Source organism: Bos indicus x Bos taurus, chromosome 21 (assembly GCF_003369695.1).
Source record: "Bos indicus x Bos taurus breed Angus x Brahman F1 hybrid chromosome 21, Bos_hybrid_MaternalHap_v2.0, whole genome shotgun sequence".
Classification (NCBI taxonomy): Eukaryota; Metazoa; Chordata; class Mammalia; order Artiodactyla; family Bovidae; genus Bos; species Bos indicus x Bos taurus.
This window is the reverse complement of record NC_040096.1, coordinates 57,807,769-57,822,586: the sequence shown is the minus strand read 5'-3', so window position 1 is coordinate 57,822,586 and position 14,818 is coordinate 57,807,769. Positions and strand designations below refer to the sequence as shown.

At 38.8% G+C, this 14,818-nt stretch overlaps 1 protein-coding gene across 1 annotated transcript in view; it reads left to right on the top strand.

Moving 5' to 3' along the window:
* BTBD7 (BTB domain containing 7) overlaps window positions 1-14,818 on the top strand; it is an 88,157-nt gene that overhangs the window by 64,927 nt on the left and 8,412 nt on the right. Inside the window, exons 5-9 of the mRNA XM_027522072.1 lie at window positions 2,124-2,199; window positions 5,178-5,338; window positions 9,108-9,251; window positions 11,325-11,514; window positions 14,278-14,456. Coding sequence (XP_027377873.1) covers window positions 2,124-2,199; window positions 5,178-5,338; window positions 9,108-9,251; window positions 11,325-11,514; window positions 14,278-14,456 — 750 coding nt within the window. The remainder of the gene's footprint in view (window positions 1-2,123; window positions 2,200-5,177; window positions 5,339-9,107; window positions 9,252-11,324; window positions 11,515-14,277; window positions 14,457-14,818) is intronic.

The window sequence follows — 14,818 nt, the reverse complement described above, 5'->3', positions numbered from 1 at the left end:
GGACAGAAAAGGTATGGACCTAACAGAAGCAGAAGATATTAAGAAGAGGTGGCAAGAATACACAGAAGAACAACACAAAAAAGATCTTCATGACCCAGATAACCATGATGGTGTAATCACTCACCTAGAGCCAGACATCCTGGAATGCGAAGTCAAGTGGGCCTTAGGAAGCATCACTATGAACAAAGCTAGTGGAGGTGATGGAATTCCAGTTGAGCTATTTTAAATCCTAAAAGACGATGCTGTGAAAGTGCTTTACTCAGTATGCCAGCAAATTTGGAAAACTCAGCAGTGGCCACAGAACTGGAAAAGGTCTGTTTTCATTCCAATCCCAAAGAAAAGCAATGCCAAAGAATGTTCAAACTACCGCACAATTGCACTCATCTCACATGCTAGCAAAGTAATGCTCAAAATTCTCCAAGCCAGGCTTCAACAGTATGTGAACCGTGAACTTCCAGATGTTCAAGCTGGATTTAGAAAAGGCAGAGGAACCAGGGACCAAATTGTCGACATCTATTGGACCATCAAAAAAGCAAGAGAGTTCCAGAAAACATCTATTTCTTCTTTATTGCCTATGCCAAATGTCTTGACTGTGTGGATCACAACAAACTGTGGAAAATTCTGAAAGAGATGGGAATACCAGACCACCTTACCTGCCTCCTGAGAAATCTGTATGCAGGTCAAGAAGCAACAGTTACAACTGGACATGGAACAATGGACTGATTCCAAATTGGGTAAGGAGTACGTCAAGGTTGTTTGTTGTCATTCTGCTTATTTAACTTGTATGCAGAGTACATCATGAGAAATGCTGGGCTGGATGAAGCACAAGCTGGAATCAAGACTGCCAGGAGAAATATCAATAACCTCAGATATGTAGATGACACCACCCTTATGGGAGAAAGCAAAGAGAAACTAAAGAGCTTTTTGATTAAGCTGAAAGACGAGAATGAAAAAGCTGGCTTAAAACTCAACATTCAGAAAACTAAGATCATGACATCCAGTCCCATCACTGTATGGCAAATAGATGGGGAAACAGTGAGAGACTTTATTTTTGGGTGGGGAGGGGGCTCCAAAATGACTGCAGATGGTGATTGCAGGCATGAAATTAAAAGACTCTTGCTCCTTGGAAGAGAAGTTATAACCAACCTAGATAGCATATTAAAAAGCAGAGACATTACTTTGCCAACAGAGGTCCATCTAATCAAGCTATGGTTTTTCCAGTAGTCATGTATGGATGCGAGAGTTGGACTATAAAGAAAGCTTAGTGCCGAAGAATTGATGCTTTTGAACTGTGGTGTTGGGGAGAAGACTCTTGAGAGTCCTTTGGACTGCAAGGAGATCCAGCCAGTCCATCCTAAAGGAAATCAGTCCGAATATTCATTGAAAGGACTGATGCTGATGCTGGGAAATATTGAAGGTGGGAGAAGGGCACAACAGAGGATGAGTTGGCCCATGGGGTCGCAAAGAGTCGGACGCAACTGAGGGACTGAACTGAACTGGATGATTGTTTAGAATCTTTGCATTTCTTCTTGGAATGTAAAAAACTTGGAGAGCAACCTGGATTATGCCCTAAGATTTTAAATGCAGTACAAAGAAATGAGAAGCACATTGCCATTTCACAGACTATGCCTGAGGGGTCCTTCACCAATCAGTAGCATACTTCGTGGAGATCATAGTGTCTTCTGCCAAGACAAGTTGCCATACTTGTTTTTTTCTGCTCCTCCAGGAGACAGCAGTCACGCTGTATCTTTACACTTTTACTTTCATGTATTTATCTCCATCTTGTCCCCAAAAGAATTTAAGGCAGCTGTATAGAAACCATATAGTAAGGTAAATTTAAAACAGGGAAAGAAAACAGTTTAAAAAACAAATAAAGATGAAAATAAGAGTAAAAATTTAATTTGAGCCAAGAGTGAGGTTACTGGACCAAATGTATATAATTGGGTCTGTGTATTTGCTTCCTGGTATACCACAGGTTTAGGTCAGACATTTGAAACAGCCAGTGTAAAGAGTGAAACGTGGCATGTTGCACATTGTATGTACTTTATGACATAAGAAGAGTCTTTAATGAGATTAATGTCTATCTGTTTGCACTAAAATAAATATAAACTTTTTTATTATAGGCAAGTGAACAAGATATCCTTAAATATCTGATTAAATGGGGTGAGCATCAGTTAATGAAGAGAATAGCAGACAGAGGTAAGCTCAGAAAACTAGCTTGAAACTGTAAGTTTTTCCCAAAAGTTACTAAAGTGTATGCTGCACATCAGTCTTGACAGTTACCACTGTTGCCTGGTGAAAATAGAAATATTTAAATCAGTAAAATCCTTTAGTGGAAAGGGTATACTTGGTTAGAAATAAACATATCAGAAAGTTTAATTTTGCACTTTAAACTGTAGCTCTTAGTATTCTCTTTCTGTGTGTTTAATAATGTATGTTGAATCATTTATAAAAGTATTAAAGTGTAGTTTTTCAATTAATGAGTAAAGTGTTACAAAGGCATGTTGTTGATGAAAATATTTTAGAATTAGGTGGTAGTGATAAGTGCATAGCATTCTAAATGTACTAAAAACCACTACATTGTACACTCTAAAATGGTTAAAATGGTAAATTTTATGTTATGTGAATGTTGCTCGAGAAAAAAAAAAATATATGACTACCAAAGGGAAGCATGTTTGTTGTTTATTTGAATTTTTTGTGAAAGGTAAAGGAGAAATGATACTTTTGCATGGCCTCCAAGTAGGGGATACTGCAGAAGAGACGCAAGCACCACGTGTCGCTCGTGGTCTTAACTGTGGGAGCTTGTGCTTATGTAGCAATCTTACATCTCTATCTAGGGTGAGCCCACCCACCTGTGTGACTTCATATAATTTTGTGTTTGTCTATATAGTGAACCCAAATCAAAATATTTTAATTTAAAAAATTAAATGCAGGTTTCCCTTTCCTCTCATTTTTGACAGCTTTATATAGATAAATTTACATACCATAAAGTTTATGTTTGAAGTGTTCAAGTCAGTGTTTTTTAGTATACTTAGAGTTGTTCTTCTCACATTTTAAAATATTTTTAAAAAGTAAAGCTGAACCTGCCTTCAAATCATTTTATAGTGTGCCTTTAATATACTGCTGCCAGACTCTAGGAAACAAAAGCAGTCCTCCTATCTTAATTCTAATTTAATCTGTGGCCTGCAGTTTCAGGCCTTTAATCGAAGCCTTTCACAGTTTCAGATTTGAAATTTTTTAAATATAAAAACCACAACTGTTAATTTAGGACATTTTTGAAATGCCAGTATGCAGCCTATGCTGCTGTTTTACAGATTCTAAATTTGCAAATTCACCTACTTGCTAAAATTTATTTATGATCCCCAAATCAGTACTCATGACACTTTTAATCATTTGCAGAGATGCACAGAATGCCATACATTTCCAGCTTATGGTAGAGCAAAGTGATACTCTGCCATCTTCAATGTTCAAACAAGTGTCCTTTTCATAGTCTTTTTAGTGCTGTGTTTTTTACATCTGAATGGGATTTTCTGGTAAACCCACTGTCTAAGATAGCCTCCAAATGTAATACTATTAATACTGTCTAGTGTTCCTAAGTCCAAGAGGGCTATGATGTGCCTTACGGAGAAAATATGTGTTAGATAAGCATTGTTCAGGTGCATGAGTTACAGTGCTGTTGGCTGTGAGCTCATTGTTAAAGAATCAACAATATATACTAACAAGATGTCCCTAAACAGAAACATACATAAAACAAGGCTTTGTCCTCATTGGCTGACAAAAGTATTGTGACCAGAGGCTCAAAGGAACCTAACTGTGTGTTTCCTTTAGAAGCAGTGGTTCAGTATTCACTAATTGTTGTGGTGGCTTTATAGAACAATACCACCCCAGTGCATATAGTGCTCCATAATCATCAAAGGCTTGTTTATTGATGTAAAGCTGGTGATGATATGCCATATTTATTTTGGGCAGATAATGAACATCCTTGATAAAATTTCCATTGTTTCATGGTTTTCTGGCTGGGTTAGAATGGGAGGCTCTTCCACAGAGATGAGAAAGACACTGCACAAACCAGACTGCACCTTTGTCTCAGTCACTTTCACGGATAAGGTTTCTGCCCTTACCTGGTACATATCTGGGGGTTTCATGTAATATTACGTTTGAAAACAGGACACCACTACTTTGAGAAAAAATTTCTTTTGAAAAGCAGTGCCTTATATACATATTGAATCCAAAGCATAACAAGGCAAGAACAAAAACCCTTTTCCACACACTGGCAACAATTTTAATAAGCCTCTCAAAAAACAATATCTCTTTATCACATTATTTAAGGGAAAAGATCAGTTTACCTGTAGTGTTTGTGGGGAAAATCCAGCATTTATATTTTGAATGATAAAGATCTTATTTTTAAGCAAAAAAAATATATATATATAGCCCCCTAGTTTAAAGATATGATTAAAAATTCCTCAAATATGTTGTTTTCCTTCCCACCTCACTTTCAAAAACCATATATATACTTCAGATCTTCCTCTTCCACTAAAACCCCATGAAAAAAACATTATTCTCTGCTCTGGACAGTGGAATATATTACACGTGAACTTTTATGCATTAATATTTCTGTCGAAATTTAGGAGACTCATAAAATTCTTAAAGTTAAATAGAGTGTACATTAGGTTTTGCTGCTTTAAGGTATCAGGTGATATAATTTTAGATACTCATTAAATTCCTATTAAATCTATATAGTAGCCTAATGAGCATACTCATAACTTACAGTTACCAGAAATAACATTTGTTCTGTATTACCCTTATTGTAAGTTGTATTAAGATAAAAAAAACTAGCCCCAAAAGTGAGGAACATTAAGAAAAAGACTTTGATCAAACTAGATTTTAATAGATTGTTTTTCTCCTTTGAGTTAGTATGCAGAAAAGAATTGTGTCTTCTTTAATGCAGAACAATTGTAAAGAATGTTACCGCACTATTGACACTATGCTTTTTCTTTGTCCAAGAATATCTATTAGGGAAACTTCTTAAGCCATAAAAGTAATGTATGTATAGCACTTTTTAGAGCAGGTAAATTTAGTATAGAAGATTACTGAAAGTATACTTAGAGAAAAAAGAGAGCCTTTCTCTGGAAATTTGAATTTGGGTGGAGACTTCTCATTTTCCGTTTCTGTCATAGAGCCAAACTTACTGAGTGGCACTGCTCACAGTGTGAACAAGAGAGGTGTGAAAAGACGGGACCTGGACATCGAAGAGCTTAGAGAGATCCTTTCCTCTCTCTTACCTTTTGTGCGAATTGAACACATCTTGCCTATAAACAGTGAAGTCCTAAGTGATGCAGTAAGTATCTTTCTTCATTTATCCCTTTCATGAAAATAATATGTCTTTTTTTTTAATCCTTGTAAATAATTTCTCCTAATGGAGTATCATGAGACTAAACTCCATGAAGACACAGATGTCTGTTTTGTACTGTGTTAGGTCCCCAGTATCTGGCACATGGCACAAATAAATATTTGGTGGATGAGACTTGAGTTGGGTGTATCAGTCTTACTTTTGCAAAAATATAGTCTCTAAATGGAGTTAATCCAGCAATTGATCAGTGTAGATCAAGTAGTCCTCATTTTAAATGGAAAGAGTAGAAGTTACTTTGGAGACTTTCTTAAGAATAGCAGTAAATCAGAGAGCAAGAGAGGAAGAGATTGGTTCAGTGTAAAAGGGGTAAATGAATCCTGTAATTGTGTTTCAGGTAAAAATTAATGGAGCTGATTGATCATGTTACTTTCACAGTTTTTATGTGAATTTTTTTAGACTATAAGAATTGCTCCAATTAATGGTTGACAGCCTGGAGGAGGAAATGGCAACCCACTCCAGTATTCTTGCTTGGAGAATTCCATGGATGGTGAAGCCTGGTGGGCTGCAGTCCATGGGGTCGCAAAGAGTCAAACACAACTGAGCGACTTTCACTACTACTATGGTTGGGAAAAATACTCTTCACAGATTGGTTTATAACTTTAATAAGATACTGTAAACGTAATAGTTTTTTCCAACTGCACGGAAACATTGTAAAAGTCATCTAGAAAAAAACTGATAAGAATTTTTTTAGTTCTAAAAGAAAAAAGAAAAATAAGGAGTGATAATAAAGGGCCAGCTTAAAATATTAAAAAAACTAAGATCATGGCATCTGCCCCCATTACTTCATGGCAAATAGAAGGGGAAAAGGTGGAAGTAGTGACAGATTTCCTCTTCTTGGGCTCCAAAATCACTGCTGATGGTGACTGCAGCCATGAAATCAGAAGACAGTTGCTTCTTGACAGTAAAACTATGAAAAACCTAGACAGTATATTGAAAAGCAGAGATATTACTGTGCTGGGAAAGGTCTATATAGTCAAGGCTATGATCTTCCCAGTGGTCACATACACTTGTGAGAGCTGGACAGTAAAGAAGGCTGAGCGCCAAAGAATTGATGCCTTTGAACTGTGGTGCTGGAGAAGACTCCTGAGAGTCCCTTGGATAGCAAGGAAATCAAACCAGTCAATCTTAAGGGAAATCAACCCTGAATACTCATGGGAAGGACTGATACTGAAGCTGAAGCTCCAGTATTTTGGTCATCTGATGCAAACAGCTGACTCATTGTAAAAGTCCCTGATGCTGGGAAAGATTGTGGGCAGAGGAAGAAGAGGGTGTCAGAGGATGAGATGGCTGGATAGCATCACCAATGCAATGAAGATGAACTTGGGCAAACTTCAGGAGATGATGAGGGACAGGGAAGCCTGGCATTTTGCAGTCCATGGGGGTCACAAAAATGTCAGACATGATTGGGTAACCGAACAACAACTCTTCCATAATGTAAAATATATTTTAAAACTCTTTTAAGAGTCAGTCTGTGATGCTAGCATAATAGAGAAGACAAAACAGCCCAGAAGAAGAGGCTAATTAATATAAGAATTAAACATATAATAAGCAAGCTATCACAAACCGTGCTAAAGTAAGCCATCAGTTGGGGAGGGAAGAAATGTGCTTTAAGTTAAATCCTCATTTCACTTGCACACAAAATTAATCCCTATTAGATCGAAGAATTAAATATTAAGTTGAAACATGGAAAAACTAGAAGAAAACAAATATTTATGGAACCTCTGATTAAAAGGATGTTCAGTGTCGCTAGTAAGCACATATAAAGTAAAGAAAGCAAAATAAGACAAAAAGTTACCACTTTTTTTACCTATTAGGTCACTAATTTTTAAAATAATATTACTGATCTGATGGGGAAGTGTACCTGGTACATTGGTAGCATTATCGTTAAGTATATTTGGAAATAACCTAAATGTCCAATAACAGGGGAAGTAAGTTATAGCATAACTATTTGACAGAGTATTTTGCTGTCCTAAAAAAAATATGTACTTTTATATATTCTAAAATTTATTTAGGTAAAAATTTATCTAAAAAAGATTGGGAGGAAATACATCTACAGTACTACACTTACAACAAATTAGAGTTAGGATTTTTTTTGCCTATTTTCAAAATATGTCTAATGCTATATTTTATTAGTTAAACATAATTTTAATGCACCAATGAGATGTTTATTATATTTAATAAGAATAATACTAGAAACAGTATTTGGTTTCATTTAAAATCCGGGACTAAAACCAGATACAGTTTGGTTCAGAAAAATACTTTAGAACTTTTGTTTAATAGATTTAGAAAATATATAGCTCTGTTGTTAATATCCTATGCTTAACACATAATAAATAAAGTGAAACTTGCTCAGTCACGTCTGACTCTTTGCGAGCCCATGGACTATACAGTCCATGAAATTCTCTAGGCCAGAATACTGGAGTGGGGAGCCTTTCCCTTCTCCAGGGGATCTTCCCAACTCAGGAACTGAAGCCAGGTCTCCCATATTGCCAGGCAGATTCTTTACCAGCTGAGCCACAAGGGAAGCCCAAGAATACCGGAGTGGGCTATCCCTTATCCAGCGGATCTTCCCGACCCAGGTATCGAACTGGGGTCTCCTGCATTGCTGGCAGATTCTTTACCAACTGAGTTATCAGGGAATCCCAACACATAATAAGTCCCCAGTAAAAGTTTACTAATATTGGTTGTTAGCCATAGTGCTCATGTAGTATATGTTAAGCACTGTGCCAGGTGCCTTTTATCTTCCTCACAGGCATTTCCTCCTCACAGCCACCTCATGGGCTAAAGTACTTGATTTATATTCTCCTGGCATAGATGTTGGAGAAGGCAATGGCACCCCACTCCAGTACTCTTGCCTGGAAAATCCCATGGATGGAGGAGCCTGGTAGGCTGCAGTCCATGGGGTCGTGAAGAGTTGGACACGACTGAGCGACTTCAATTTCAGTTTTCACTTTGATGCATTGGAGAAGGAAATGGCAACCCACTCCAGTGTTCTTGCCTGGAAAATCCCAGGGAAAGTGGAGACTGGTAGGCTGCTGTCTATGGGGTCACACAGAGTTGGACATGACTGAAGCGACTTAGCAGCAGCAGCAGCAGCAGCATAGATGTGGAAGCAACAGGACCACTGCATTTAGTTAGTCCTGCAGTGTCCCATCTCCAGGGCTAATTCAGGGTCCTTAAGGTGAGGCCCAGGTAAGAGAAGATGTCCATGGCCACCTGGCTATCGAATGGAGAGTTAAGGTTTGAGCCAAGTTCTTTCCTTAGAGCCCCTGCCCCTATCACTGTGCAGACTGGCTATCTTCGTACTGTAGATACAGGCCCAAGAATGTGCTTGTTTTGTCTTGTGGAGGATAGATTGGGGGAGGAATCAATTCCTAGATGAGTAAGGAAAAAAATCGGTTCTATTTTAGAGTTCTGAAAGTTAGCCTGACTCATATTTTTAATTAATATAACTCTTGTTTTTAAAATATCATTTCTCTATTTAAAGAAAAATGGAAAGTTGTACCTTTTTATGGCTTTCTGAATCCTTTAAACACTTTTAAACATTCAAAGTATGTGTAAGTTTCATGTGCATTCCTAAGTTCATATTTAAATGGTGAAGTTTGAACATGTTGACTTATAGGTATAATTATTTTTATCTTAGTAATATTGTGCTACACAAATGTCTGTTTCTCTAAAAAATAATTTATTTTTCAAGATGAAAAGAGGCTTGATTAGTACTCCTCCATCAGATATGCTTCCTACAACAGAAGGTGGAAAGTCAAATGCCTGGTTACGGCAAAAAAATGCTGGAATCTATGTTCGTCCTCGGCTGTTCTCTCCCTACGTAGAAGAAGCGAAGGTAAGATATTAAACTACTTTATTATGAACTATAAACACAAAGATATCTATTGTAGTATCATTTAAATATTTGGAAATAGCCTAATAAGGAAAGTGAAAGTAAATTCTGCTTTGACTTCTCACCAGAGTAGTTTAATTATGTTTAATGTTTAATTATCAAGCATGTTTTCATATTTATAACTTAAATCATATTACGTTGTATTTTACATTTTTCTCATCTTAGTTTTTCTTGCAAATTGTTAGCTTGGAAAAAAACTTCTTCATTTTACTGAAATGGTCATCAGTATGTTGCTATCTTCAGGGTGGGAAAAATGTTTGAAAGAAGACTGCAAACATATTTTCTTCCTTTTGTAAACTAAAGAAATGCCATGACTTCCTATAACATATTTCTGTAGTGGGTGACTGTTGGAAATTGTATTTAGCGTTCAAAAAAGTGTACAAGCTAAAACAAAATTTCAGGCCTATTAAATTAAAAGCTGACATTATATTGTATTGCCATTTATAACATAACTCTCCAAGTAAATATGATAAATACTGCAGTATAAAATACTGCAGTTTTATTAGACGTGTTCAGCCGAGGCGCTTCGGTGTGACCTTTTGAGAAACTGACAGTCTTTGAAAGTCAGAAATCACCTTTAAGCTTAATGAAATGAATTAACAGGCAAAATAATGTGTTTGGATATAGAAACATAGTTACCTTAAAAGTTTTCTCCCTTTTATTTGTTGGAGTCAGTTCACTTCAGTTCAGTCGCTCAGTCGTGTCTGACTCTTTGCCACCCCATGAACTGCAGCACGCCAGGCCACCCTGTCCATCACCAACTCCCAGAGTTCACTCAGACTCACATCCATCTAGTCAGTGATGCCATCCAGCCATCTCATCCTCTGTCGTCCCCTTCTCTTCCTGCCCCCAATCCCTCCCAGCATCAGAGTCTTTTCCAATGAGTCAACTCTTTGCATGAGGTGGCCAAAGTACTGGAGTTTCAGCTTCAGCATCATTCCCTCCAAAGAAATCCCAGGGCTGATCTCCTTCAAAATGGATTTGTTGGAGTAGCCCTAGTTTAAAATACATATATGAAAGGATTTGTGAGAGATTTATTGATGAGGTTGATAATCTACCCCTTATTGAGTAATTCATACTTTGAAAGTGAAAGTTGCTCAGTGTCTGACTCGGTAGCCTGCCTGACTTCTCTGTCCATGAAATTCTCCAGGCAAGAATACTGGAATGGGTGGCGAGGATCTTCCTAACCCAGGAATCAACAGGGGTCTCCTGCATTGCAGGCAGATTCTTTACCACCTGGGAAGCAATTGACACTTTAAATAATTGTGAAACGGTGAGGTGGGCAGGGGAGGCAGAATGGTTGGGTCAGGTCTTTCTGAAATAAGTCCAGTGCCTAAAGTCACTCGAGCAGGTGAGGCCTCTGTGGAAGGTTGAGTCTAGTGCTAAAAGGTCCATAATAAACTAGATCTCCCCTCCTTTCTGCTGTCTCAAAGTACAGCAGCCGCAAGCTGATCAGACAGCCCTCCTGTACCCGTGCATACGTGGATAAATGCCCACAGTAAATGCAGAGAATGGTTTTACATTATGCCATTTTGACCGTTCTGCAGTTTGCTGAAGTGGATTCATCTGAAGCTTATTTAACAAGTGTTTATGTGTAGGTCTGTTGAATTTAATATCAGTCTTTAATATTTTATATTTTGAGCATTTCTTATTGGCTAGGATATTTAGTCCATATTTACATTGTTTTCTTTACTGTGACTTTATGTATAATTTCACTTCTGATTAATTTTATATCCCTTCTTCAAATTTCAAATACTCCTGTTAAAAGCATGCTTTTCAGAAAATGATTATTTCTTTTCAAAGATGCTCCAGAAAACTCCTTTAAACATTGAAGAGGTAGGGAAAAAATTAAAGAGGTTAGAGTACTGTCTCCGTTTACCACTAATTTTAGGCTGTATACACTGCAAACAGTAAATTAATTCCCTTTTTATGTGATGATGGCAGTAATCTTTCTCTAAATGTGATGTAACAAAGGTGTAAGGTTGACTAACTCTGTTAATACTGAATTGTTTTCAGTCAGTGCTAGACGAGATGATGGTGGAACAAACAGACCTTGTGCGTTTGCGAATGGTTAGAATGTCCAACGTGCCAGACACGCTTTACATGGTCAGCAATGCCGTGCCTCAGTGCTGCCACATGATCAGCCACCAGCAGATCAGCAGCAACCAGTCGAGCCCTCCTTCAGTGGTAGCAAACGAAATCCCAGGTAAGGCGGTTAACCTTGTGAATAGTCTGATCATATTCTGTAACCCCTCTATGCATGCTGATTCTTTCCACCTTCCAATACCCTTTATGCATTGTTCTCATTAAAGAAGAAATTCTTATAAGCTAAGTTTTTTGTTTTGTATTTTGTTTTACAGTAACAAATGTGTGCAGTTTTTCAGTTTAGCTCAGGGTTTCTCAGCCTTGGCCCTGTTGAGCGTTAGGGTTGGATAGTTCTCTGTTGTGGAGGCTGTCCTTTGCATTGTAGGGTGTTGAGCAGCATCCCTGGCCTGTACTCATTAGATGCCAGTTGCACATGTGTTTACACGCACGTGCACCCACACACACCTTGTGACAGCCTCACGGAAGCATTTTCATGTCTCTGCACACTGCCGAATGTGCCTGTGGGGCAGTATTACTGCCTGTTGAGAACCACTGGTTTAGAGGAATTCAGACTTTTCATCACCATAGGGTGTTTCTCATAAGACTCTTTGGGGAGAGTACTATCAACTTAGATCTTCGAGTCTATATATGCCCTCTCAAAATGTGATTACCATTGGTTTCTGGGAGATCCAGTTTCCCAAGGTCTGCTTTGTGAATGTTATATGCATTGTAATTCAGGCTTCCATCTTATTGTCTATTGATCGAGGTATAATTGTCATGTCCGAAAACATCTGAGTGTCAGTTAGTGCTGACGTTAACCAAAGGGCTGTCATGTTAGTTTCTAAAACAAGAAAATCCACAGAGATCTCGGGGGTCAGAAATGTATAGCTCTTGCCCGTTACCATTGCAGGAGTCCAAAAAATCAGCAAACTATAGCATTACTGGAAATGATGCTGTGCGTTTTTTTGCTGAGAAGTCTCCGTTTCAGTTAAGGATAGTAAAAGACATAACGACGGAACTTTTAATTGAACACATTCGTTTTATTCCAGAACTAACCTCTGATCGGTTGTTGCCTTACCAGATTTGACCGCTGTGTATCTATTTAATAAAGTGTACATTGAATGAACAGTATGAAGAGAAGTATTTCTGTAGCTGGTTTGTGCAGCTTTTGAACCTTTGGTAATTATCATGGACTTTATCAACTTCAGTTAATACGACTGAGTAGCAGTATAATTTAACCTTAGAACTCACTCTCAAAAGCCCAAAGAGATCTACAATTGAGTATGCTCAGAAAAATAGGACTTGTCTTTCTGTTGTTTAATGAGACGTGGCCCTATGCTTGTACCATCAAAATTCTCCCTTCCTCGCTTACCATGCTAATGTAAGGTGTCTAGCTTTTGGAGAAGACTCCTGGGCACATGTTCTGGCTCTGCCACTTTGTATGACTTTGGACAAGACATTTACTTCCCTGAGCATTAATTTCCTCATCTGTGAAATGAGGATATCTCCTTTCTAGGGTTCTTGTGAAGATTTAAGGAAGCTCTGTGAGGAATATGGAGTTTGCATGGCACAAAGTAAGCACTCAGTAAACAGTAGCTCCCTTTTCCCAGAATTAATAATCAGTGACCACTCAAGTCAGTTTGTCTCATAAATACTTACAGATGGTCCCCTCTTCCCCAGCCCTCTGCTGCATCCTTAGTCCAGGTTCCTAACCTGTGAACCTGTCTAACCTTACTCCCACTCTAGCCTTTATACCAGGGTGTGGCAGACATCTTCTGTGAAGGGCTAGGTAGTCAATATTTTGGGCTTTGTGGGATATGCAGTCTCTATTGGACTATGCTCAGCTCTGCCGTCATAGGCCAAAGGCAGCCATACGCAATACCTAAACGGATGAGTGTGGCTGTGAGCCAGTAGAACTTTATTTACAAAAACAGGTGGCAGAGTGGTTTTAGCCTACAGGCGATAGTTTGCCAACCCTTGCTTTCCACTCCTCTCAGAATGCAGTTACTGCAACACAACTCGGATCCTCTCATTCCCCCACACAAGCAACTGCCCGTTGTTCCCCAGATACAAATTAAATTCCTTATCATGACACAGAGGGTCATTTATGGTCTGCCACTACCCTTCTTTCTAGCCTTCTCTCCTCTTACCCTTCCTGCTTGTACCGTCTACTGGCTGTGCCATCCGATTGTGCCTTGCTGTCTCTCACTTGCATGTTTCACACGTGCCTGGTCCTTCTGCAGAAAAGGACCAGAAAACCTTGGCTCCACGTTATTTGCCAGCCTGGTTTTCTCTCATTCTTCAAGTCTCCATTCAGAGCTCACCTGGTCCAGGAAGCCTCCCCTGCCTGCTTCCAGTCTGGACTGGGGCCCTTCCTCCAGTTCTTTCAGCATCCTTTGCACATCTTTCTCTACGATCACTGGCGGCCCTCTGCTGTGCTGGTGTACTTTGTTTACTTCATTAAAACCAGAGCTCTGTAAGGATAGGGATCACGTCTTTTGTTCTGTGCACCCTAACACCTGAGTCGAAGCCCTGGTGCATAGTCAGGACTCAAAGATTATTTGAATAAAAGAGTGAATATATTTAAAAGACTTTTGAAATATCGTGAGATTCAGCAGAGAATATATGCAAGTAAAATTGTATTTAGTCTGTGAACTCATAATGCAGTTCAGGGGCTCTGGTATGACTAAGAGCCTTTGGGGCACTGTGAAATTTTAAAACCCTAAAAAATAATTAGATGTGTATAAATTACTATCTTTCCTGGAAATTAAAATGCTATCAAAAGTTGATGAGGATGCAAAACACATGCTTTTCTTTTTTGCACTCAGTAGGTGGTCTTGTGCAGCTCAGGCATTGTGCCTACAGACTGTCTCTCTTCTTGCAGTTCCTCGCCTCCTCATTATGAAGGACATGGTCAGACGTCTGCAGGAGCTACGGCACACTGAGCAGGTGCAGAGGGCCTACGCGCTCAACTGCGGGGAAGGCGCCACGGTCAGCTATGAAATTCAGATCCGCGTGTTAAGGGAGTTTGGGCTTGCCGATGCTGCAGCGGAACTCTTGCAGGTGGGAAGCAGCCCTCCACTACCTAAAACAGGGAATCTTGAGTTAGATTGTCAGCTGTTATTAATAATGAAAATATTGTGGTATTCTTTTGGATTTTGCAACGTTTGTGTTATTTGTCATATTTTGAAATTTGCGATTTGTGATTTCTAAGTCTAGATAGTCAGCTTTGTACCTGAAAAAAAAAAAATACAAGGAGCCCTGACTGTAACTCAGACAGTATTTTCAGACATCCCAGGGAGCCCTCATAGCTTGTCCTTTTCTTTTGTACGTGCTTTTTCAACTGTCCTGGTGTCTTGGGTGACCTGAAAGCCCTCAGTAAGAGGCAGTATGGTAGAGTGGATGGGGCACAGGCTCTGGAGTGA